We start from the raw sequence: 24,997 nt of genomic DNA on the forward strand, positions 1-24,997 counted from the left end.
ACTGAGTAGCCTTTTTTCTCAGAATTTTGTCTTAAAGCTTAGTCTTTGAGCTTTAAGTGGTCTAATGCCATTTTGAGTCTTATTTTTCTGCCCATATTTAAGGCTGAGACATTAAAAGACTGATTGAAGGTTCTGTGCATTTAGTGAGTTTTACAAGCTGGGCCTTAGAGAGGAGTTCCTCTGGGGAACTCCTGTTCTCCATATATATATATATATATTTTGTCCTATCTCAGATTCCACTATAGATTTATGCCTAGCTAACCATGTTCCAAGGAGTTGAGCCATGGAAGAAGGCAAGAGGAAAGGTCTCTGGCTTTCTGATTTCTTTTCTGTTTTTAGTACCTTTGTCCTCACTTGTGCTTGTGACCAAGTACATTAGACGTTCCATTTTGCCCTTTCTGGGGAACCTCCAGTTTTGTTTCCAGAGTAGGAGAGGAGATCTAGGGATGTCATTCAAGAATGGCACCTTGTCCTGTTTCTGCCTTGCCTTCCCTCTCACTAGCAGAGGCAGTAGGTGCTGCTAATTCCTTAGGGTCTTGGGGGTTGTGTGGTACAGAGCAGCATTTCCCCTTACCTCCACAACTGGCTAAGAATTCACCTTTATTTTATGTGTTAAGGCATTTTCTTTCTGTTTTCTAGTTTCTAAAAGAATATTTTGTCATTCTGTTTTTTGTCTTAGGCCTTAATTTTTTAGAACTGTCATTTTAATAAAGTTGGAGAAAGAGAAGAGAAGAACTACATGTGACCATGATCTTTAACCATAAGTGGTTTAGATATTTACATATGTCAATTCTTGTCTTTGAATTTTTACTGTCAATTGTTATAAATAAAAAGTGACATTGATAGGCTTCTTGAGAAGTTGATGGTAAATTTGGTTCGTGGTGGGAGTCATGCCGGGGAAGTCTTGCCCTCTTCTCTTCAAACTGTCTCTTACCTTTTCTTGTGCTGGTGTCTGGCCTGGAACTACTCATCTCCTGTTAGAACTCTTCTGCTTGTCATTCCAAGACTTCATCCCTTCACTTCTAAGATACCTTATTTTTTCCATCTCACCTACATGTGATCAGTCCTCTTCTATATGTGATCATTCCTCTCGGTGTTTAAAGCTACTTTATTCAACACAGTAACCCTTAGTCACATATGACTATTGAACACTTGAAATGTGGCCAGTCTGAATTATAACATTCTGTAAGCATGAAACACAGATTTCAGACAGTGTTATTTTTAAAAATATGTGTTTGTGTATGTAAAACTTACGTATAATTTTTACCTTTTTATATTATGTGTTGAAATATTTTTTTTTATTTATTTTGTTTAAAGAGAGAGTGAGAGAGGGGGAGAGAGAGAGAGAGAATTTTTAATATTTATTTTTTAGTTCTTGGCGGACACAACATCTTTGTTGGTATGTGGTGCTGAGGATCGAACCCAGGCCGCATGCATGCCAGACTAGCACGCTACCGCTTGAGCCACATCCCCAGCCCATATGTGTTGAAATATTTGGGGATGTATTGGGTTGAGAAAAATATATTTAACCTGTTTTTTGTTTTTTTAATGTGGACAAATACAAAATTAAAAATTACATGTGTTTGATTTGCTTTATATGCCTATTGGACAGCTTTAATATATTTACTCAGATTTTCTCATGGGGCAGAGTCTGCCCCACCTTCGGTTACATTCCCCTTATTAGTGCCCCACTGCGACTGCCAGTGCCTTGAAGCCTTGGCACCATACTTTTCTGTTTTCATCTCCTGGTAGTGCCTGGCACTTAATAGGTCCCTAACATATGGTCAATTCATTGCGCCTTATAGTTCTTCTGAGGATTAGACAAGTAAATTATTTTTCTTTACACTTTAGTTCACCTGCAATATCAGTAACAATTATTCTTTTAAAACTGAAACTGAGCCTGGGGTTGTGGCTCAGTGGTAGAGCACTTGCCTCATTTGTGTGAGGCAATGGGTTCAATCCTCAGCACCACATAAAAAAATAAACAAATAAATAAAGGCATTGTGTCCATCTACAGCTTTTTTTTTTCTTAGAGAGAGAGAGAGAATTTTTAATATTTATTTTTTAGTTTTTGGCGGACACAACATCTTTGTGTGTGGTGCTGAGGATCGAACCCGGGCCGCACGCATGCCAGGCGAGCGCGCTACCGCTTGAGCCACATCCCCTGCCCTCCATCTACAACTTAAAAAAAATTTTTTTAATAAAAAATTTAAAAAGAAAAGTGAAACTGGTGGTTATAGCTCAGTGGCAGAGTGCTTGCTTAGCACATGTAAAGGATTTGGGTCCCCAGCACCAAAGAAGAAAGAAAGTGATTTGACTGAACTTCTGGGACAGGTCCCATTTCTTTTTTTCTTTTCTTTTCTTTTTTTTTTTTTTTTAAAGAGAGAGAGAGAGAAGGGGGGAGAGAGAGAGAGAGAATTTTAATATTTATTTTTTTTAGTTTTCGGCGGACACAACATCTTTGTTGGTATGTGGTGCTGAGAATCGAACCCGGGCCGCACGCATGCCAGGCAAGCGCGCTACCGCTTGAGCCACATCCCCAGCCCAGGTCCCATTTCTTAGTCATATTCTTAGAGGCTTTCATTTTTAATAGGGCTTCCCCTTTGTTGTATCTTTTTTAAAAAAAATTTTTTTAGTTGCCAATGAATCTTTATTATATTTATTTATATGTGTGATAAGGATCGAACCCAGTGCTTCACATCTGCTAGGCAAGCACTCTACCACTGAGCTACATCCCCAACCCTTTTTATTTTTTATTTTGAGACAGGGCTTGCTAAATTGCTGAGTCTAGCCTTCAACTTTTGATTTCTTCTGCCTCAGCCTACCTAGTCCTTGGGATTACAGATGTGTACCACCACACCCTGCTTCTGTTGAACTTTTGACTTTGAAATAATTTTAAATTTACAGAAAAACTATCAAAAGAGGACAGAAATGATAGTTATAGTTCTTCCTTGGCAATTCTCATGTCTCATTACAATTTTTTTTCTTACCTTAAAGCATTGGCCTTGACCTCTAATATTATGTTAAATAGTAGTAATATGGATTGAGTAGCCCTTATCTGAAATGCATTTCAGAGTTTTTAAGATTTTGAAATATTTGCATAGACTTTACCAACTAAATATCCCCCAACCCAAACATACTAAATCCAAAATACTCAGAAATCTGAAATTTTCTGAGTATCCCATTTCTCAGACTTTAATTTTTGGATTTGAGATGCTTAACCTGTAATGATAATGGGCAACCTTATCTTGTTTCTTTCTTTCTTTTTTAAAATATTTTTTCAGTTATAAATGGACACAATATCTTTTTATGTCTATTTTTTTAACGTGGTGCTGAGGATCAAACCCAGTGCCTCAAACGTGTGAGGCAAGTATGCTATCACTGAGGTACAGCCCCATCCCCCTTGTTTCTTAAAAGAAATGATTATGAAATTTTCCATTTAGTGTAATATTTGCTCAAAGTGTCTTTGGTCTATGATTTTTGTCAAATTAAGGAAATTCCATTCTACCCCTAGGTGGATAAGAGTTTATTTTTTTAATCACATCATTTAGTCTATAAGTGCATGGAATAATTGCCTTGCTCTTTCAAAAGTGAAATTTAACTTTTTTAATATCTCTGAAGTATGAAATACTTGGAGGAGGTCCACTTGTTATAGTTTGGTTTTATCACATTCAAAAAACCTGTCCTTGCCTGGGGCTGAGTGCTTGCCTTGCTTGTGTGAAGCACTGAGTTCGCTCCTCAGTACCACACAAAAATAAATTAGTTGTGTCCATCTACAACTAAAAAAAATACTTAAAAAAAAAAAAAACCTATCCTGTATTAAGGAGATGGCTTGTTATTTTAAGGATTATAGAAAGGACATATATATGGGCACATATGTTCTGTTTTAGGGAAGAGACTAAGGAAGGAATGCAATATAAAGTTGTTTTAAATTTGGAGACCTGATTTCTTCTCATGTAGGAGGTACTTGAGTCTTTTCAAATTCAGGTTGGTTCTCTGTCCCATATGAACAAAGGTAAAACAATTTGGGGACCATATTGATTATTTTAAAAAGATTTTTAAAATAGATATACTTAAGTAAAATTTTAATTTGTTTCCTGATTATTTAATGATTATGATCTGTGGCTCTTCTAAATATGAACAAAGTTTTTTCTTCCTATTTTTATTGGTACATTGTAATGAGCAAAGTTTTTAAGAACTAATATTAAAATAGAATATGGAATAAATTATTGTTAGCATCATGTAGAAAGAAATTGGGAATCTAGATTCCCCTTGAATTTTTCACTGAACTGTTATATGGCCTTAATCTCATCTGATGAACGGTGAATGATGGCATTAGCTTTTGCTGCTTTATATGGGCTGTGGTGTGAGTATCAGATGTGCAAGTGCTATTGCTAGCATGTAGAAGAGTTAAACTCTGGCTGACCAGAAGGCAGTCCTGTTACTCCTATTTTATGTGATGGCCACATATTCAAAATACAGATGCTCTTCAATATATAATGGTGTTATATCCTAATAAGTCCATCTTAATACCATTAAGAATTAATACTGGGCTGGGGATGTAGCTCAAGCGGTAGCACGGTCGCCTGGCATGCGTGCGGCCCGGGTTCGATCCTCAGCACCACATACAACAACGATGTTGTGTCTGCCGATAACTAAAAAATAAATATTAAAGTTCTCTCTCTCTCTCTTTCTTTAAAAAAAAAAAAAGAATTAATACTGAAAATACCATTAAGTCAGAAGTGCACTTAATACTCCTAACCTAGCAAATGTCATCGCTTAGTTTAGTTTACCTTAAATGTCCTCAGTATATTTATATTATTCTATAGTTTGCCAAAATCATCTAACACAAGGCTGTTCTATAATAAAGTGTTGAATATATCATGTAATTTATTGAATACCTGCATTCCCAAAATGCTGACAGTATAGTACACTGCAGTCTTGTTTATTCCCATGATTGCCAGGGGGACTGGGGAGCGCTCTTGTGAGAGTTCATGCTGCTTGCACTATCCTAGGGAAAGCTCTCAATTCAAAATTCCAAGTATAGGTTCTACTGAATGTGTATCACTTTGTACCATGGTAAAGTTGAATCATAGATCACAAACTGTCTGTGTGTGTGTGTAATGTATATACATATTTTTTGGTATCAGGGATTGAACTCGGGGTACTTAATCACTGAGCCACATCCCCATCCCTTTTTATTTGTTATTTTGAGATAGGATCTCAGTAAGGTGCTTAAAACCTCAATAAATTGCTGAGGCTGGCCTTGAATTTATGATTCTCCTGTCTCACCCTCTCAAACCACTGGGATTACAGGCATGTGCCCCCACCCCAGGCTGTAATATCTTTTTGGAACCCCCAATTGAATTGCAACACTGTATTTTTCTTATAACATTTTCTTGGTTTTTCATAAGTGTATATATTATGTGGTTAAATTTCTTTGAAGTGCTAGATACCTTAGGATTAAAATTAAAGCAGTAATGTTTTGTTTATTCAGCTAGGAGCCCTTAAAACTTGGCAGGCACTAAGTGTTCCCTCATTTCCTTGTCTTTGTGTATGTTGCATTGTAGCACACCTCACATGGAGATGGGCGACAAGAAGTCACCTCCCGCACTGGGCGCTCTGGAGCTCGGTGTAGAAACTCCATAGCTTCCTGTGCGGATGAGCAGCCTCACATCGGAAACTACAGACTGTTGAAAACGATCGGCAAGGGGAACTTTGCTAAAGTGAAATTGGCACGACACATCCTTACAGGCAGAGAGGTAAATAAATATGAATTGTGCCTATTTCTGTTATGACCACTTATTTTGTTTATTTCCACATAGGAGAAAAAGGAAGAGAACGTACGTATTTATGATTATTTCTAAGTTAATTAAACTTCTTTTAAAAGAACATAAAATGCTTTAATTGTCTAGGAGTCTTTTTACTTTCCTGTTTTCATTTACATTTATTTAAGGTTGTAAATATTAATATTGAGTGAATAATCTTTACCTTTAAAAATGAGTAGTGTTGGGACTGGGGTTATGGCTCAGTGGTAGAGTGCTTGCCCAGCATGTATGAGGCACTGGGTTCAGTTCTCAGCACTGCATGTAAATCAATAACTAAAAGAAAAACATTTTTAAAAAGAGTAGTGTTTTGGTCTTTTTCAATAGAAATGTCTGCTACCACAAAAATTGGACAAAACTTTATGCATGCATTTAAATGTGAGCTAATGGTACTTGGAAATCAATAGAATTGTTTTTTTTTTTTTTTTTTTTTTTTAAGAGAGAGCGAGAGAGGAGAATGAGAGAGAGACAGAGTGAGAGAGAATTTTTAATATTTATTTTTTAGTTCTTGGCAGACACAACATCTTTGTTGGTATGTGGTGCTGAGGATTGAACCCGGGCCGCACGCATGCCAGGCGAGCGCGCTACCGCTTGAGCCACATCCCCAGCCCCAGTAGAATTGTTTTTATTTACAGATTTATTCCCATAGGTTTTCTTAGCTGAGTATTTCTGGTAGCCCATGACGGATAAGTTTCTGTTTAGGAAGACACACACTTTTCTAGCTTTTGTGATATTGGCTTTCTACTCAGCTGTGTTTCTTATCAAAAGTACATCCATTAAAACTATGGAATTAACTCCATAGTCTTTTGTGATCAGAGCCTATTTTTGCTGCTTCAGCACACTCCTTGCATCTTTGCACCTGATGTTGGTGTCTGAAGTACTCTTCACCCTTCTGTGTGGTGATCACTTCTGTGAAATATTCGTTGGCAGTCTTCTTCCCCCCAGGCAACTCAAAATCCCAAGTACAGTTTCTAGTGAATGTGTGTCACTTTGTACCATAATAAAGTTGAATCATAGAAGAAACTGTCTACTTAATATCTGGGGTTTTTTGGTTTTAGTACTGGAGATTGAATCCATGGGATCATTAAAGATACTTCCCTTATGTGACACAGTTTGTATTGTATTGAAATTGGCTTACTTGTCTCCACTAGAGTCTGTAAGGGTAGATTACAGTATATAACAGAGTGCTTGGTGCCAGTTATATACTTAATAAATATTGTTAAATTACTGTAATACTACTGAAGGAAGCTTCTAAGAGAAATGATCTCCCATTGGCTGACCATGTGACAAAAATGTCCTGACTCTAATGTTTGCTGCGTACCAGGCCTGGGGCTGTTAGAGCAGGAACCCAGGGCCAGTCATTCTGTCAGTAAGTTGTCTCAATGACAAAATAAATTCATTTGGATTTTTGGTTAATATTCCTTGTTAAGCTGCCTGGACTGCTTTTGGAATCTGTTAAAAAAAAAAAATGAGTGGACTGGAGCTGTCCCTGCTCTCCTTGATCAAAGCTTTCTTGAGATAAGGGACAAAACTTCTGGTTTAGTTCCCACCAATCGCAAATGATTACTCCAGTTTTTCTGTGTGGCACAGATGGTAAGCCAGGAGAGTACTGAGACAGACAGACACCCCCTCCACCACCGCTGCCCCATGCCCATATTTACTTTTAGGAGGCTCTCTCTCCAAAAATAATTGAATATTACTACCATGATGGTTTAATTTTAAAATATCCTTGGTTTTGTTTTTTTTAATCTTTGAACAGTTATTTTATTCTTGTTTCCTTACCCCTGTTGTAGATATGAGCCAGAATCATATAATATGTAAACATTGTAGAAATTCATTATATAGAAAGTGAAAGTTCTTTGAAATTTCCAAGAGAATCACTTATAGACAGAGGTTTGGTGTATATTCCCATAGTTTATATATATATACATATATACATACACACACATATATATCCATTAATTCTTTGTTTATTTTAATAAAAAAGCAGTCATATGGGACATAATAATAATATTTTTACATTATCTGGACCAGACACAGGTCCAGGGTATGTTACTTACAGATCTCACACTTGGTTAAAGGCTGCATAGTCTTCCACCGTGTGGGTGAACCACAGTGAACTGGGGGTTATTTCTCATATTTTTGCCATAAACACAACTGCAGTAAACATTCTTTAACATAACTGTGTACTTTTGTTAAGAGCTCTTATAAATCACTTTTGTCTGGTTGTCTTGGTCCATTTTTTCTGCTATAACAGAACATCAGAGTCTAAGTATTAGTTTTCTAACATACCATGGTGTTTTTATCACTGCAGCTTTGAAAGTATATTTTGATGTTTTGGAGTAGGTCAAGTCCCCTGTTGATTATTCTTATTTCTCAAAATTTTCTTTTTGTTATTTATACTACTAGATGAATTTTAGAATCTTGTTGCCACATTCTACAAATAGATTTGCCAGAATTTTGATTAGATTACTTCGGATGGAATTAAGTTAGATTTAAAATTTTGGGGGGGAATATGATATTTTGTTTGTTTTTGCAGTCAAACTCAGGGCTCTGTGTATGCTAGGCCAGCATTCTACCACTGAGCTACATCCCCAGCTCAAAAATTTGATATTTTAATGATACCAGATTTTTTATCCAGAAATATCAAGTGTGTCTTGATTTTGTTTTCATATCTTTTTTTCTTTAGGTTTTATATAAGTCTTGTTAAGTTTGTTCCAGTGTTTTTTATTTTGTTTGGGGTTCTAGGGACAGAACCCAGAGTGCTCTGCCACTGAGCTATATCCCCACCTTTTTTTAATCTTTTGTGTTGAGACAGGATCTTGCTAAGTTAACGAGGCTGGCCTTGAACTTCCATTCCTCCTTCCTCAGCCTCCGGAATTGCTGGGATTACAGGCTTTTGTAACTGCATCTGGCTATTTTGTAATTTTTGTTGTTCTTACAAATAGGATGTTCTCTTCTAGCTATTGTGAATATGTGGGAAGGCTGCAATAGTTATATAACATCTTTTACTTGGGCATCTATTGAACTTACATTCATCTGGAACATCAAAATAAAGCAAGCTTATATTATTTTTTTAAAACAACCATTCTCTTTTTTTATTTTTATTATTTAGTTGTAGGTGGATACAATACTTTTATTTTATTTATTTATTTTTATATGGTGCTAAGGATCGAGCCCAGTGCTTCACACATGCTAAATGAGAACTCTCACTGAGCTACAATCCCCAGCCCCTATTTTTTTAAATTATATAACTTTTAAAATTTTGATTTTCAGGGCTGGGGTTGTGGCTCAGTGGTAAAACACTTGCCTAGCATGTCTGAGGCACTGGGTTCAATTCTCAGCACCTCATATAAATGAACAAAATAAAGATCCAAATAAAATAACACCAACTTTGTTTTTTTTTTTTTTTTTTTTTAGAGAGAGAGGAGAGAGAGAGAGAGAGAGAGAGAGAGAGAGAATTTTTAATATTTATTTTTTACTTCTCGGCGGACACAACATCTTTGTTGGTATGTGGTGCTGAGGATCGAACCCAAACCCGGTTGCACGCATGCCAGGCGGGCGCGCTACCGCTTGAGCCACAGAGAGAGGGAGAGAGGGAGAGAGGGAGAGAGAGAGAGAGAGAGAGAATTTTTAATATTTATTTTTTAGTTCTCGGCGGACACAACATCTTTGTTGGTATGTGGTGCTGAGGATCGAACCCAAACCCGGTTGCACGCATGCCAGGCGGGCGCGCTACCGCTTGAGCCACAGAGAGAGGGAGAGAGGGAGAGAGAGAGAGAGAGAGAGAATTTTTAATATTTATTTTTTAGTTCTCGGCGGACACAACATCTTTGTTGGTATGTGGTGCTGAGGATCGAACCCGGGCCGCACACATGCCAGGCGAGCGCACTACCGCTTGAGCCACATCTCCAGCCCCAACACCAACTTTGTTTAAAAAAAAATTTTTTTTTTTTTTTTTTGTTTTCAGTTCTTTGAATTTTAGATTCATGTTCCACTACCACAGTCAGGATGTGGAACAATCCCCATTACTCAAAAAAACTTCTCAAACTCTCCCTTTATGGTCTCTTGCTGGGTTTCAGTTCTCACAGATAAAAGGCTCAGGGGTCACTCCAGTTGAACTTGGCTAACTGCGTTGCGCAAAATAACCACAATAGAGACACAAATACCTTAAGGGTCCTCAGGGAGAGAGAGAGAGCAAGCCCTGACCCCTTTTATTGAGGAGAAGCTATTCAAATGAGGCAAGGGGTCAGGTTTCAGGGGGCTGAGTCTATCTTCATGATGTCCCCTGTCAGCAGGTTGACTGACATCTAGGTAGGCCACACCCAAAGGCACTGTAAGAGAAGGGGACACACACAAGGCACTTCCATGGAAGATTCTATCCTAAACAGGGCAAGGGGTTATATTACAAAGAAACGGGTGAGTGTAGCTTCACCCCTGGGACTATACAAGTCACACCCATGCACGGAGACACCGACCCAAGAAGGGTGGGGAAAGCTCTGCCACATTTCTGTGACTGAGCGCCTCAGCACCCAGCCAGGGAGTGTGACTCAGTCACTTGCAAGGTTGGTCTCCCACCGTCTCTCTCCCCTACCATCACCTCCTGTAACCACCTATGTGTTCACAATTCCAAGTGTGACATTTTTTTTTTTTTAAAGAATGTAAAGTAAGGGGATGTAGCTCAATAGTAGAACACTTGTCTAGCATGTGCAGAGCCCTAGATTCAATCCCCAGTACCTCAAAGAACAAACAAACAAACAAAAATAGTCAGGAGTGTGAAGGAAGAGGAGATTATACAGATTCTCGGCATCATGCTTTTGAGATTCATACAAATTATTGCATATATTGATAGTTCTTTCTTCTCTACCAAGAATTCCATTGTGTGATGGGACCACAGTTTATATCTGTTCCCCCACTGAGGTACATTTGAGTTGTTTCCAGCATTGGCAATTATGAGTCAAGCCACTCTAGACATTCCTGGTTAAGTTTCTGTGTGAATATGAGTTTTAATTTTTCTTGGGTAGTTATCCATTAATGACATTGCTGGGTTATATGGCTAAAAATTAAGTGAATTGTTATTAGAACATTCGTTCTAATAAATAGAAAGAGACCTAAAACTTCTAGCCCTTTGATGGGAATGTCACGTGTCTTGCCTATTTTGAAGTAACTAAGATCTCTAAAGAGTTGCAGGAAATGATGTTGGTGATTCCAGGACTTACTTGGAGTCAGTAGAAGAAAAAGGATATTACACTGAAACAGTTTTAATGCTGTGCTTGGGTGGAAAAAGAAATACAATAGAGTTACATAGTAGAAGGAATTCCCTGAAAGGAGACAGTGGGTATAATTTATATCATGTATTTAAGTCACAAGAATGTTGTTAACAAAAAAGATACTTGTGGAAAACTATTAAAAATGTATTATAACAAAGATTCTAATACGTATGTTAAAATTGTTTTAAATGAGGCCTTTAGATAAAATGGTTGTTTGGAGACACCCCCCCCCCCCAGATAATCCTTAATTCTTAATTTTTAGTTCATCTCATTTAGCCCTTAGATGAAAGTGCTGTCTGTTATCCTTGTAATGAAAGCATCTATCATATCTATCTGCTGTTTTGATTTTAGCCAACTTTTCACAGTTTTAAGGTTTATTCTGTACTGCAGTATTATATATTTGGTTAAATTTAGATTATCTGCTTAAGACTATGTTAAATACTTGTGTCAGCTATGATCAATTAGTTTTTCTTTTTTTTTTTTTTAAAGAGTGAGAGAGGAGAGAGAGAGAGAGAGAGAATTTTTAATATTTTTTTATTTTTTAGTTCTCGGCGGACATAACATCTTTGTTGGTATGTGGTGCTGAGGATCGAACCTGGGCCGCACGCATGCCAGGCGAGCGCGCTACCGCTTGAGCCACATCCCCAGCCCCCAATTAGTTTTTCTTACATAACTTCTTATTTTTTCTAGGATTAGTTGCTTTTTAAAAAAACTTCTTTAGTTTCTATAAGTTTACTGTTGATTGGTCCAAATGTTCTAGCATATTTTTCAAATATCTTACACAGTACCCTTGCATATCATGTAATATTTTAGTTCAATAGAGAACTAATGGGTAGAAACCAGAGACAGCAAGATAGTTCTTTCCAAGGCATAGACAAATGGGCTGGTGGCTATAGGAAGATGTTAGGTCAAGGTACTTTTTAGAAGATGGGCAAAATGTCAACGTGTTTGTCTGATAATGGGAATAATCTAACAGAAAGGGGAAACACAGTGCTGTGGGAAAGACACTGGAGTGGGTGAGGAGACAGTAGAGTCATTAGCTTTGGGCAACAGAGCTGTCCTTCTGTAGACACCAGAGGAAGGCAGGTGTACTGGCTATGGTGCAGGTGAAGGGCTCCTTGTGGTAGTTTCTACAGATTCTTTTCTGAGCTAAGCTATTTTTTTAGTAAACTGGAAAGCCAAATCATCAGCTAAGAGTTTGAGTATTGAGGACATAGATCTGAGAAGGCTAAAATAATTACCAGACAAGCAGGGGAGTAACGGGAGTAGAGAAATCTATAAATTGCCAGGCAGCCCTCAGGCTTCCCTGGGGTTGGTGACAAAGTACTAAAGTGGGAAGATGGGCTCACCTGTACTCACTCTCCATCCAGTCAGTTACCCAGCTGCAGGGAGGACATTTACAGAGTTGGGGCTGTGTCACACAGAAGTGAGGAATAGAGGAAGGAGCTGGGCACTGTTAGGGAACACTGGAGGGATTCAGGAAGAGGTAGGAAATGGAAGTAAGAGGCAGACCACAAGAAGTCGTTGGGGTCAATGGACCACAAATTCAGTGAGCTCAGACTGGGTGGAAGGAGTGACTGCACTGAGCAAGTGGGAGAGGTAGGAGGGCTTGTCTGGAGAGCTGGGCAGTTCCACAGTGAGCTCACAGGGTCTTCAGAGATTAGTGAAGGCAAAGATTGGGTATAGCCATGTAAGTGGCTTAAGAGATGTAACTTTTTTTTTCTTTTCTGGAAGTTTATCTCTGGTTCATAGAAATTTCACAGTGAAGTGCCATGGAGTTGGTCTTCATTCATTGTTTTAGTGCTCATTAGACCCTTTTGATATAGAGATTTTGTCTTTTCAGTTTTAGGGATTGTCTGTTTTCTTTTCTGGTGGTAGTGGGGGTTAAACCATGTGTGCTCTACCACTGAGCCACATCCCCAGCCTTTTTTATTTTGAGACAGAGGTCTTGGTTAGTTGTCCAGGCTGGCCTTGACCTTGCAGTCCTCCTGCCTCAGCCTTCTGAGTGGCTGGGATTACAGGTGTGTGCCACTGGACCCAGCCAATGAGATGGAGACTCTTGAACTTTAAAAAGAAAAAAAAAAAAAAGCTTTTTTCTGTCTCTATTTTTGCTTTCTGGGAGATGACTTTAATTTTATCTTCCAAACTTTCTGGTGTGTATGTGTATGTTTTCCTATTTCTCTGCTTCTTTTCTTTTTTTTTTTTTTTTAAAGAGAGAGAGAGAGAGGAGAGAGAGAGAATTTTTTAATATTTATTTTTTAGTTCTCGGCGGACACAACATCTTTGTTGGTATGTGGTGCTGAGGATCGAACCCGGGCCGCACGCATGCCAGGCGATCGCGCTACCGCTTGAGCCACATCCCCAGCCTCTGCTTATTTTCATTTGTTTATTGTTTCTCTCTTTCTGTTATCCATTCTGGTCTCTGAATGCTATTTTTTAAAAATATTTATTTTTTAGTTTTTCAGTGGACACAACATCTTTTGTTTGTATGTGGTGCTGAGGATCGAACCTGGGCCACACGCATGCCAGGCGAGTGCGCTACCGCTTGAGCCACATCCCCAGCCCCTCTGAATGCTATTTCTTCTGTTGACTTCCTGAGGATAGGAAAATGTTTTTTGTTTGTTTGTTTTATGAAGTAGATTTTTGCTCCCTCCATTGCTTTCTCTTCATAGAGACTTTCTTTGGAAGTCTGGTATCTCTAGTTGTCTGCCTGTGTTAAAGCCAGACCTGAGAAACTGCCCAGAAGCTGTTTGCAGTACAGGACATGTGCTCACCTGTTCAGGGTTGTCCACTTTTATTGGGGGACTCCAGATACCTGTGTCTTTAGGTTTCTTCTCTGGGAATGTTCAGTTTCTCTAGACTCCTTTATTTTCCATAGCAGGAGCTGAGTAGGGCATCTGGTTGTCCCAGCCCTTGGTGGCATTCTGTCAGGCTCATTTTCTGTCTCCATGCCTCATTCCTGGCCGCTGCTTGGCCAGTGATTGTGAGTCCCAGAGCCTTGTCCATTTCCACAGAAGCAGTTTCCAGCTTTCTAAGAGCTAGAGGTTATTGGTGGTTTAATGAGCCCAGTTACTGTGTATGACTCTTGACCTTGTGGTTAGCCCAGTGGTCTCACACTTTCTGTGCACCTGAATCTCCAGGTTTGGAGCCCCGTCCAGTAATGCTGGGCAGACCACACTGTCTCCATGTGCCCTTTCCTCATTCTCTCTCTCTGTTAAGAAAATATAGACACAGCTTTCTCACTGTTGTCTTCCCACCTTCTCTTGTGCTTCCACAGCTATGTTCCATTGCTGTCAGCACTCAGCATTTCAGGGGAAGTGTCCTGTTCCCACTTTTCTGTCCTGTTGTGGAGAGAGAAGAGGGGTGGGGTTACGTCTTGAACCTTGTTTACTCTGTGCCTTAAATTCAGTTGTAAAAATGATAAAGCTGGGCTGGGGTTGTGGCTAAGTGGTAGAGTGTCTGCCTAGCATGTGTGAGACAGTGGGTTCGATTCTCAGCACTGCATATAAATAAATAAAGGTGCATAAACAACTAAAAAAATGATAAAACCATGATTCTGGGATATATTAAATGTCTTGAGATTTAATATAAATGATTATATCTTTTCTTTAATTTTTTTTTTTTAGTTGTAGATGGACACAATACCTTTATTTTATTTGTTTAGTTTTTTTATGTGGTGCGGGGGATCGAACTCTGCCTCACGCATGCTAGGCAAGCACTCTGTCACTGAGCCACAGCCCCGTCCCTGGTTTATCTTTTAGTCACAAAATTTTTGTTGAAGAATATGTTAACAGCTTGATAGAAAGTTTGGAGAATAGAGGGGAAGGGAATCCCAGAGTCATAATATTTTGAATACTATTTTCATTTTTTTAATATATTCCTTATTCATATGCAGGTTTTCTTCTGTATCCTTTTGGTCATACTCTTGGATCCTGTTTTATCCTAGTAGTCTTCTGTGCTGCTGCATAATTGTCCTAGTGTTCCACTCTGGTCCTGTGCAAAATGCCATTGATTTGAACATCTGTTCTCAGGCTTTCTCAGAACTCCTGCAAACTCCAAATTGAGACCTGTTAATATTTACTATATTAGAAGTTAACACTAAGAAACTTAAAATATGGTAACAATTCTGTCATATGTTAATGTATAATATATTTTAATGAAAAACAACTTTACCAAAACAGATTATGAGAAGAGTAACATTGTTTAAGTTTTTTTCAAATCTCTTTATTGTCTGGCTTAACAGAAGGATTTTCTGGATTTTTGTATCTGCTCTGCATATGAACTATTTGGATATGTTGTTTTCATTGAAATGTATGAAAAAATATGTAGCAAGAAAAGGGAGGAGTGTCTTCCCTATTTTTGGTACTGGGGATAGAGCCCAAGAGTGCTTTTACCACTGAACTACATCCCAAGTATTTTTTGTTATTGTTGTTTTGTTTTGAGATAGGATCTTGCTAAATTGTTGAAGGTCTTACTAGGTTGTTGAGGCTGACCTTGAATTTGCAATCCTCCTGACTCAGCCTCCAATTGCTGCGATTATAAGTGCTTACTATTGTGATAAGCATAGAGGAGGGTCTTAATACTCTTTCAGGTCATTGTGGGTGTTGTCTTTAATACTATGTTAAATCTCAGCAAATAGTAGTTTCTTTCTGCAGTGGTGGACACTTATTAATCACTAAACCAAAAAAATTAATACAGCAGTTTGTTTTAGCTCAAAATTATTAGTAGCAGATTTGAGAGTAAGCAAACAGAGTGAAAGAAAGCTTTATATTCTCATAACAGATACAACTAAAAAGCATTAAACTTTATCAGTACAGGGAAAAATGAACATAAAAACCTACAAATTAACAATCCTGGGAAACACTGTTTTAATTGTGGTAAAATATACGTAGCATAGCATTCCCAATAGTGACCATTTTATAGTGTACAGTTCAGTGGCATTAAATACTTGAAGTTGTTGAATAACCATCTCCACCATCCTCTCCAGAACAGGTAATCAGTCCTCATTTTTTCCACATTTCATATTTGCAAATTTATGTATCTGATAGAAGTTATACCCAAAGTCAGTCCTCACAGGGCTTTGGCAATAATTCTTGGACACACACAGAGTGGTGAGTAATGCACATCCCCAAGTTGATGTCCAGTGAGGTGGTGCTCTCCTGTCTTGTTGATGTATAGTTCCCTTAAGCAGTATGAAATGTCCATTTTGTTCCTTCTGATTAACTTTGGCTTAAAGTCTTCTTTATCTTATATGAGGATAGAAACCCCTGCTTGTTTACACGTTCCATGTGATATATTTTTTCCCATCCATTCACCTTCATTCTGTGGATGTTTTTGCCTATGAGGTGAGTCTTTTGGAGACAGCATGTTGTTGGGTCTTGAGCTTTAATCCATTCTGCCAGCCTGTGTCTTTTGATTGATGAGTTGGTTATTATTAAGTTATATTTGTATTCCCAGTCATTTGGGTTTATTTCTAGCTCTTAATTTGAATTAGTTTCTCCTTTGATTAATATTCCTTTAGTATTCCTTTAGTGTAGTTCCTCCCTTTGCTGGTTTTCACTTTTTTTTTCCTTCTTTTCACCCTCATGAAATATTTTGTTGAGAATGTACTGTAGTGCAGACTAGTTGCAGATTCTTTTAACTTTTGTTTATCATGGAAGGTTTTTATTCATCTTCCAATCTGAAGCTTAATTTTGCTGGATATAGGATTCTTGGTTGGCATCCATTTTCTTTCAGAGCTTGGTATATGTTATTCCAGGACCTCCTAGCTTTGAGGGTCTGGATGGAGAAATCAGCTGAGATCTTTTTTTTTTTTTTTTTAGTTTTCAGCAGACACAACATCTTTTGTTTGTATGTGGTGCTGAGGATCGAACCTGGGCCGCACGCATGCCAGACGAGCGCGTTACCGCTTGAGCCACATCCCCAGCCCTCAGCTGAGATCTGTATTGGTTTCCCTCTGTACATAATCTGAAATTTTTCTCTTGAAGCCTTTAAAATTCTATCCTTATTCTGTATGTTAGGCATTTTCATTATAATATGCCTTGGTGTGGGTCTGTTGTAATTTTGTACATTTGGCGACTTGTAAGCTTCTTTTTTTTTAACTTTTTTTTTTTTTTTTTAAGAGAGAGGAGAGAGAGAGAGAGAGAATTTTTAATATTTATTTTTTAGTTCTCGGCGGACACAACATCTTTGTTGGTATGTGGTGCTGAGGATCGAACCCAGGTCGCACACATGCCAGGCGAGCGCGCTACCGCTTGAGCCGCATCCCCAGCCCCCGACTTGTAAGCTTCTTGTATTTGATTTTTCATTTTATTCTTTAGGTTTGGGAAAATTTGTGGTATTATTTCATTGAAAAGATTGTGCATTCTTTTGGTTTGTATCTCTGTACCTTCATCTATCCCGATAAACCTTAAATTTGGTCTTTTCATGTTATCCCCGTAGTTGGGAGTTCTGTTCATGGTTTTGTAACATCTCTCTGTGGTCAGCTTTATTTTCAAGATTATATATTTTGTCTTCATTGCCTGAGGTTTTGTCTACCAAATGGTCAAATTTGTTGGTGATGCTTTCTATTGAATTTTTTTTGGGTGTGTGGTGCTGGAGATTGAACTCAGGGCCTTGTACATGCAAAGCAAGCATTCTATCAACTGAGCTATATCCCCAGCCCTTCTGTTGAATTTTTTTTTTTTTTTTAAGAGAGAGTGAGAGAGAGGGCTGGGAATGTGGCTCAAGCGGTAGCGCGCTCGCCTGGCATGCGTGCGGCCCGGGTTCGATCCTCAGCACCACATACCAACAAAGATGTTGTGTCCGCCGAGAACTAAAAAATAAATATTAAAAAATTCTCTCTCTCTCCTCTCTCTCTCTCTCTCTCTCTCTCTCTCTCTCTCTCTCTCTCTCTCTCAAAAAAAAAAAAAAAAAAGAGAGAGGAGAGAGGCGAGAGAGAATTTTTAATATTTATTTTTTAGTTCTCGGCGGACACAACATCTTTGTTGGTATGTGGTGCTGAGGATCGAACCCGGGCCGCACGCATGCCAGGCGAGCATGCTACCACTTGAGCCGCATCCCCAGCCCGAATTTTTAATTTGATTTATTGTTTCCTTCATTTAGAGGATTTCTGCTTATTTTTTTAACATAATCTCTGCCTCTTTATTGAATTGATCTTTCACTTCCTATATTTCCTCTCTGAGTTCATTTCTTTTTTTTTTTAATTTTTTTTTTTAAGAGAGAGTGTGAGGAGAGAGAGAGAGAGAGAATTTTAATATTTATTTTTTGGTTTTCAGCGGACACAACATCTTTGTTTGTATGTGGTGCTGAGGATCGAACCCGGGCCGCACGCATGCCAGGCAAGCGCGCTACCGCTTGAGCCACATCTCCAGCCCCAATCTGAGTTCATTTCTTATACCTTCCTTTGATTCACAGATCAGTTTAATTATGTACATTCTAAACTCCTTCTCTGACATTTCTTCCACTGTGGTGTTGATGGATTCTGTTATTGGAATATCTTGATTCGATTGGAGCAATTTGTTCCCTTGCTTTTTCATGTTGTTTGTGTGTCTCTCCATCTAACAGTATGGATCTGAGGCAGTAGAGTTTCTACTCTGGGACACATTTATTTGTTTGTTTGTTTGTTTATTTGTTTGGTGGTGATTTTGTTGTTGAATGTGGTTCCCAGTCATAGTGCTTGAAGTGCTGTCCGGTTGCCTAAGTGGAAGTCTGTGATGTTCCTCTCAGAGGAAATGTTTGTGTTATTAATGAGCTTCACTCAGGTGTGAGCTCAACATTAACCATCTGAGTAGCATAGAATGTCCCTGGGGAGGCTTGTGTGCTCACTATTGATGAAAATGTGACCAGAGGCTAGCACTGTCACCTAGGACCCTGTGTTGTCCCTGGCAGCAAATGGTTCAGCATTCACTAAATTGGTGTTCACAGCAACTTCATAAAACATTTCTGTGAATAATATGAATTGTCTGTATTGTTTTGAAAAAGGAAACTTAATGATTTCTGATAGTTTCCTTTAGTATCCCACACACGGAGGAAAGTGTTAGGAAACATTATAGTCTTTCCTCATTTGTCTGAAGAGTTTTGATTCTGTTTATGTTTCCAAAACTGGAGTCCTAAGAAGCAAATTGAGGAAACTGAACACAGGTGGGATGTATGAAGAGTTAGTGAGTGCCCAGATAGCCTCATGGTAGCTGGGAGGAATGTTTGCCTTTCTACTGGGATCTTCCTCATTCTGCATGACCCAGAGTTATTTTTCTTGGACTGTTACTTTAAAAATAATAATAATAGGGCTGGGATGTAGCTCAGTGGCAAAGCGTCTGCCTTGCATTCGCAAAGCCCTGGGTTCGACCCCCAGTTCCAAAAAAGACAAAAAAAAAAGAACCCCACCAAAAAAAATAATAATAATATACATATATATGTGTGTGTATGTATATATGAATATAATTTTTAGTTGTAGGTGGACACAACATCTTTATTTATTTATGCGGTGCTGAGGTTCGAACCCAGTGCCTCACACATTCATGGCAAGTGCTCTACCACTGAGCCATAACCCCAGCCCTGGACTATTACTTTTTTCCTTCTTTAAACTTACTGTACACTTGTCTTCCTGGGTCTGCTACTTGTGTCACTATAGAAATTGTTGGAAGTCACTTGTCTAATAATGGCACCTCTTCCGTTCTCTTTGTCATTCTGTCAGGGCTTCATTTGACCTATCAGGTGGGAGAAGAGAGAGATGCATGTGATCATTCAGTATACCATGTTTAACTGAATGTCCTCATATGGTTATGGAAAACTTTGCATTTAATTACTTAAGTTCTGTTTAGAGAGTCCAGGCTTGATATAAAAAATAGTGTTGCCCTGGATATCCCCATCCAAGACAGCCACTTTTCGTATTTTAAACTGATTCTTCAGGTTTTACTTTCTGGTCTTTAATAATATGCCCATTGTACTCATGTTCATTTTCTAGTTTAGGCATAAGCTATTGACTTTTAAAGTCATTGACTTAAAAAATAAACAGACCTTTTATTTTTGAAATGTAACACACAGAAAAAGTGCCTATTTATACGTAACCCTGACCCAGGGCAGAAACATTCTATGACCCATATCCAGAAGCCTCACTTTGTCTCCTGCGGATTACTTCACAGTCCCTCATGTACAAGGGAGCACTTTTCTAACACTATAGGTTAGTTTTGTCTCTTTGGCTTTTTAAATATACTAATGCAATCATACAGTATGTTACCTATTGTCTGCTACTTATACTTTCTGCTTATAACCTTCCCCCATGTTGGGTTTTGTTAGGTTTTAATTTGAAATTTTATTTTGCAACCAACTGTTAGTTGTTTGGTGTGATCTCTAACCATTATGAACTAAGTTGTAATCATTCAAATTCATATGGTAAAGCCATGACCTTATATATGGTGAAGTGTGACTATGTTTGGTAATAGAGTCTTTATAGAAGGTTAAATGAGGCTACATGGGTGTGCCCTGATCAATAAGATTTGTGTCCTTATTATAAAAAGAGACATCAGAGAACTGACTCTCCCACCATGTGAGGACACAGTGAGAAGGCAATTGTCTGCAAGCCAGGAAGTGGCCCTCACAAGAACCAATCCAGCTGGCACCTGTATCTTGGACTTCTAGTCTCCAAAATTGTGAGAAAATAAATTTCTGCTTATTTTCCCAATCTATGGTATTTTGTTATGGCAGTCCATGCAGACCAATATAGCATTCTTCAGGCTACCATGTGCCTTTAAGGGACTTGAGATCTTTTTTTACCTGCTCTTTTAGGAGTTATGGATGCTTTAATACCTTTCAAGGGTAGGAGTCGTGTTCTTTTGACTAGCAATGAATTGACAGGAAATGGAAAATAAGGATTTTTCTCTAGCAGATCCTGTCTGTTGAAGCAGGTTGGGGATTCCCTTCTCATGCATGAACTATCTTTATCCCTATTTTGTAATTTTCCACTTTGCTCCTGGCATCATGGTGAATAAATGGAATTTCCCAGAGCAGAGACTTTTTTCCTCTTACCTAGTGAACAGCCTTGGCTTTCACTGTGTCCCTTTGTCCCTATACTCTAGCTTGTCCATTACCATGGAAATGAGTGGTCTTCTCTTTTATCTCCCTTTCTGAGGCACTGCCTCAGTGATGCTTCCACAGTCGCCTTCTCTTTAGGTGACATTAAGGTTTCACCTCTGAGATCTCCAGGTCTGGACCAAGTTAATTTGATGATTGAGTCATCATAGCAGGGAGTTGGGAGGAAGAAGGGATTAGAAATGTCTCCCTCAGGCTTCATTGTTGCACATACACTAAGTGATAGTGTTTTACTCTGGGAATACCATGGCCTTGATAGAATGACTTTTCTACAGTTTGGAGAAGCCAAATGCTTTGAGTTTCTTTTTGCAGAAGCTTCCTGAAGAAGAAATGTGTAAGAACTGAAGCAGAGTAGGATCTTTAGAATAGGAAGAGGACATGGCATAGAATCAGAAGAAGCTAGTGATCTTGAGTCCAGTCATGCTCTAGAAACTGGCTCTCAGAAGATCAGAGGAAAGAGGAATGGGAAGGGCAGCCGCGCTGTTGTATTTGGTCCCAGGAAGGAAGATGAAAACAGAATGGTGGTCATAAAAGAACAGTGTAGCCGGGCGCCGTGGCACACGCCTATATTCCTAGCAGTTCGGGAGGCTGAGGCAGGAGGATCGTGAGTTCAAAGCTAGCCTCAGCAGCAGCGAGGTGCTAAGCAACTCAGTGAGACACTGTCTCTAAATAAAACATAAAAAAGTAGGTTTGAGAATGTGGCTCAGTGCCCCTCAGTTTGATACCCCATAACCCTCCCACCCCACCAAAAAAAAAAAAAAAAAAAGAGCAGCATAGGTAAAGAGTTTCTTAGAAATTGGAAGATCCAAGTACACCACATAAAATTACTTAGAAAAAAGAAAGTTTGAAGAAAATTAATTCATTTGACTTTGAAATAAAGTAAACCTTTAAAAACCATCTTCCTATTTGTTAAAACACTAGAAGCACTCCTTCTTCACTATTCTGTCTCTCTCAGGTGTGTTTGGTTACTGATTATGAGTGTTCAGGCCCTCAGATCAACTCAGCAAACATTTATTGAGCACTGTGCCCATGCATTATGCCAGTGCTGTAAAGATGAAAAGATGCCTTCTTCCCATTTGAGATATACACTGGTAGTCAGTTTTCACATATTTTAGCAGCCAATATTTTCTTATTCCAAATACAGAACTAGAATTCTGACTTTACTTTTTTCCCCAAGGTCATACACATTCACTCTCTGCTCCTCCAGTTCTGATTTGCCTTTTCCAGAGGTGGGGAAATAACATTGCATTAACATATATAGTGCAGCCATTCTCAAAGCATGGCTGGGAGTGGGGCACTGAAGACTTACTGAGACCCTGTTGGAGGCTGCAAAGCCAAAACTATTTTTATATTCTAAGACTATTAAATCATTCACTTTTTCAGTCTCTCTCACAAGTGAGGAGTGGAATTTTCCAGAGGCCATATGATCTATATTATTGCAACAGATCGAATGCAGAAACATATATTAACCTGGGTGCAGTGGCACACACCATCTCCCAGCCATTTGGGAGGCTGAAGCAGGAAGATTGCAAGTTTGAGGACAGTGTGGACAATTTAGATTCTATCTCAAAAATTTAGAAAAGGGATTGGGGATTAGGGATGTAGCTGAGTGATAGAGTACCATCGGATTCAATCCCAAGTACCACTGAAGGAAAAATAAAAATCATTAAGATGTATTCTATTGCTGGGCGTAGTAGTACATGCCTATAATCCCAGTGATTTAGAAGGCTGGGGCAAGAGAATTACAACTTTGAGGCCAGCATGAGCAACTTAGACTCTGTCTACGAATAAAACGGTCTGAGGATATAGTTTAGTGGTAGAATGCCTAGCATTCAGGAGGCCCTGGGTTCTATCCACAACACTACAAAAAAAGTAATGAATAGATAAGTGCTTATTTTTTACAATTTTTCAGTTTTTGTATGTAATATTACAAATACCAATGTATACATAAACCACATTTGGGGTTATCAATAATCTTTAATAAGAGAGTAAAGGGGTCCAAAAAGCATGAGAACCATTGACATAGAAAATCTTTTTTTTTTCTTTTTAATATTTATTTTTTAATTGTAGGTGGACACTATCTTTATTTCAGTTTTTCGTGGTGCTGAGGAGTGAACCCAGGGCCTCACGTGTGCTAGGCAAGCATTCTACCACTGAGCTACAACCCCAACCCAGCATAGAAAATCTTTAAGCCCTTGTCCCCAGACTTTAGCTCTAGGCATTTTCTTAAGTGTTGTGTCCTACTGGGTCTATATTCTACAGGATGTGCAAGCAGGGCCTACTCATCTAGTGGGGTAGGCCCATGGGCTGTTCTGGGCCTCAGGTGCCAACTGAGTTGATTTATCCTCCTAGGTCATGGCAAAACCTCTCTCCATTTATGTTCCCTTTCATTGTCTGTAATTTGTGTGTGTGTGTGTGTGTGTGTGTGTGTGTGCGCGCACGCTCTGGGATTGAATCCAGGGCCTTGTGCATGCTAAGCACTGCTCTACCACTAAGCTATCTATCCTCCCCTCTGTCACCTGGAGAGATTATTTTTATGCAACAAGTAATGAACTACCAGGTGAGGATGCCTATGCAGGTTCGCTTAGTAGAACTGGTAAAACTGATTTCCTTTTTTAAAGTTTAGAAATGTACATAAATAGAAGCTGGGGTTCTTTATTCATGTATCCTACTGGCTCTTTTTGTATCACCTAGGGGTGTGCTCACCCCTTTCTGGACAAAGGTTACCAGGTGACACATTTGTTGCCTCTGCACATGGTTAGCTCACAGATTGGTCTAGAACTAGTCTTTCTTTAACTGCCTAAAGGGATTTTGTTTTGTTTTGATACCAGTCTCCACTGGGTTGCCCAGACTGGTCTCTGACTCCTGGGTTTAAGTGATCCTCCTGCTTCAACATTCTGAGTGCTGGGATTACTGGCACAGCCACCACCATGCCAGGCCTTTTATTATTATTTTTGTAATGTTTTTAAAAGTTTTGGATTCAACACGAACCTATTTGTATATTTATTTATTAAGCCCTCATTGTATGCAAGATGCTTTGTGAGGTATGTTGAGTTATACATACCTGTCAAAGTACAGTTCCTGCCCCCAGATCCCAGAGTCAACTGAAATTAGTGTCAGTAAAGTGAAGAGGGCTGGGGCTGGGATTCAGTGGTAGAGCACTTGCCTGGTACACACAAGGCCTTGGGTTCTATCCCCAGCACTGTCCAACCCATGCCCCCTTTTCCCCCAACAAATACTCAAGAGATTTCCTACGTTGCATATATTTTAGAAGTATTTTCATTGTATAATTTGTCACTCTCCTGTTTTGGGGAGGGAGTCAGAAGAATTTTTTTTCCTAGTTTGTATAAGTAACTTAAATATAAAATGTTATAGTAATAGCATTACTTGCCTAAAGCCCCTGTCTTCAATTATATAGTTTTATAAATTTTTGATTGCTTGATGTAACCAGCCAAGGTTTGTCTTGCTTTTTAACAGTGCCATATATGTGGGTGTTTATAAAACTGTTACCAGGTAGTCTGTGCTTACCAATTCTTAAAATCCATAAATATGTATTTTTTTTCTAGGTTGCAATAAAAATAATTGACAAAACTCAGTTGAATCCAACAAGTCTACAAAAGGTAAGAAAAGTATTAAGGTTTTTAAAAATGATTTTTGGTGTTAATTGCCATTTAATTTGTTTCTTAAGTCTCAATTGTTGTTTATTATGTTAGTGCAGTAAAACTTCTGTTCTTCAAATGAATACAGTTTAAGTGGAGTGTTTTATAAAAATGTTAGTGTTATCTTCATTTGAAAATAGTGATTTTAAATGTG

The 24,997-nt window shown here is 38.6% G+C and overlaps 1 protein-coding gene across 14 annotated transcripts in view; it reads left to right on the plus strand.

Moving 5' to 3' along the window:
* The window catches only part of MARK3 (microtubule affinity regulating kinase 3), a 109,782-nt gene that overhangs the window by 15,339 nt on the left and 69,446 nt on the right, over positions 1–24,997 (plus strand). For 10 of the 14 annotated variants that reach the window (XM_081289647.1, XM_081289651.1, XM_081289646.1 and 7 more), the window contains 2 exons: positions 5,571–5,762; positions 24,751–24,804. Coding sequence is in view for 10 of the 14 variants with exons in the window: in XM_081289646.1 (XP_081145772.1) it covers positions 5,571–5,762; positions 24,751–24,804 (246 nt within the window). In the remaining 4 variants the exon portion in view is untranslated. Of the gene's footprint in view, positions 1–5,570; positions 5,763–20,613; positions 20,746–24,750; positions 24,805–24,997 lie in introns of all 14 variants that reach the window. The other 4 variants (XM_081289648.1, XM_081289650.1, XM_081289658.1 and 1 more) reach the window with 2 other exon arrangements.

This window comes from Spermophilus citellus (assembly GCF_964194105.1).
Source record: "Spermophilus citellus genome assembly, chromosome: 4".
NCBI lineage: Eukaryota > Metazoa > Chordata > Mammalia > Rodentia > Sciuridae > Spermophilus > Spermophilus citellus.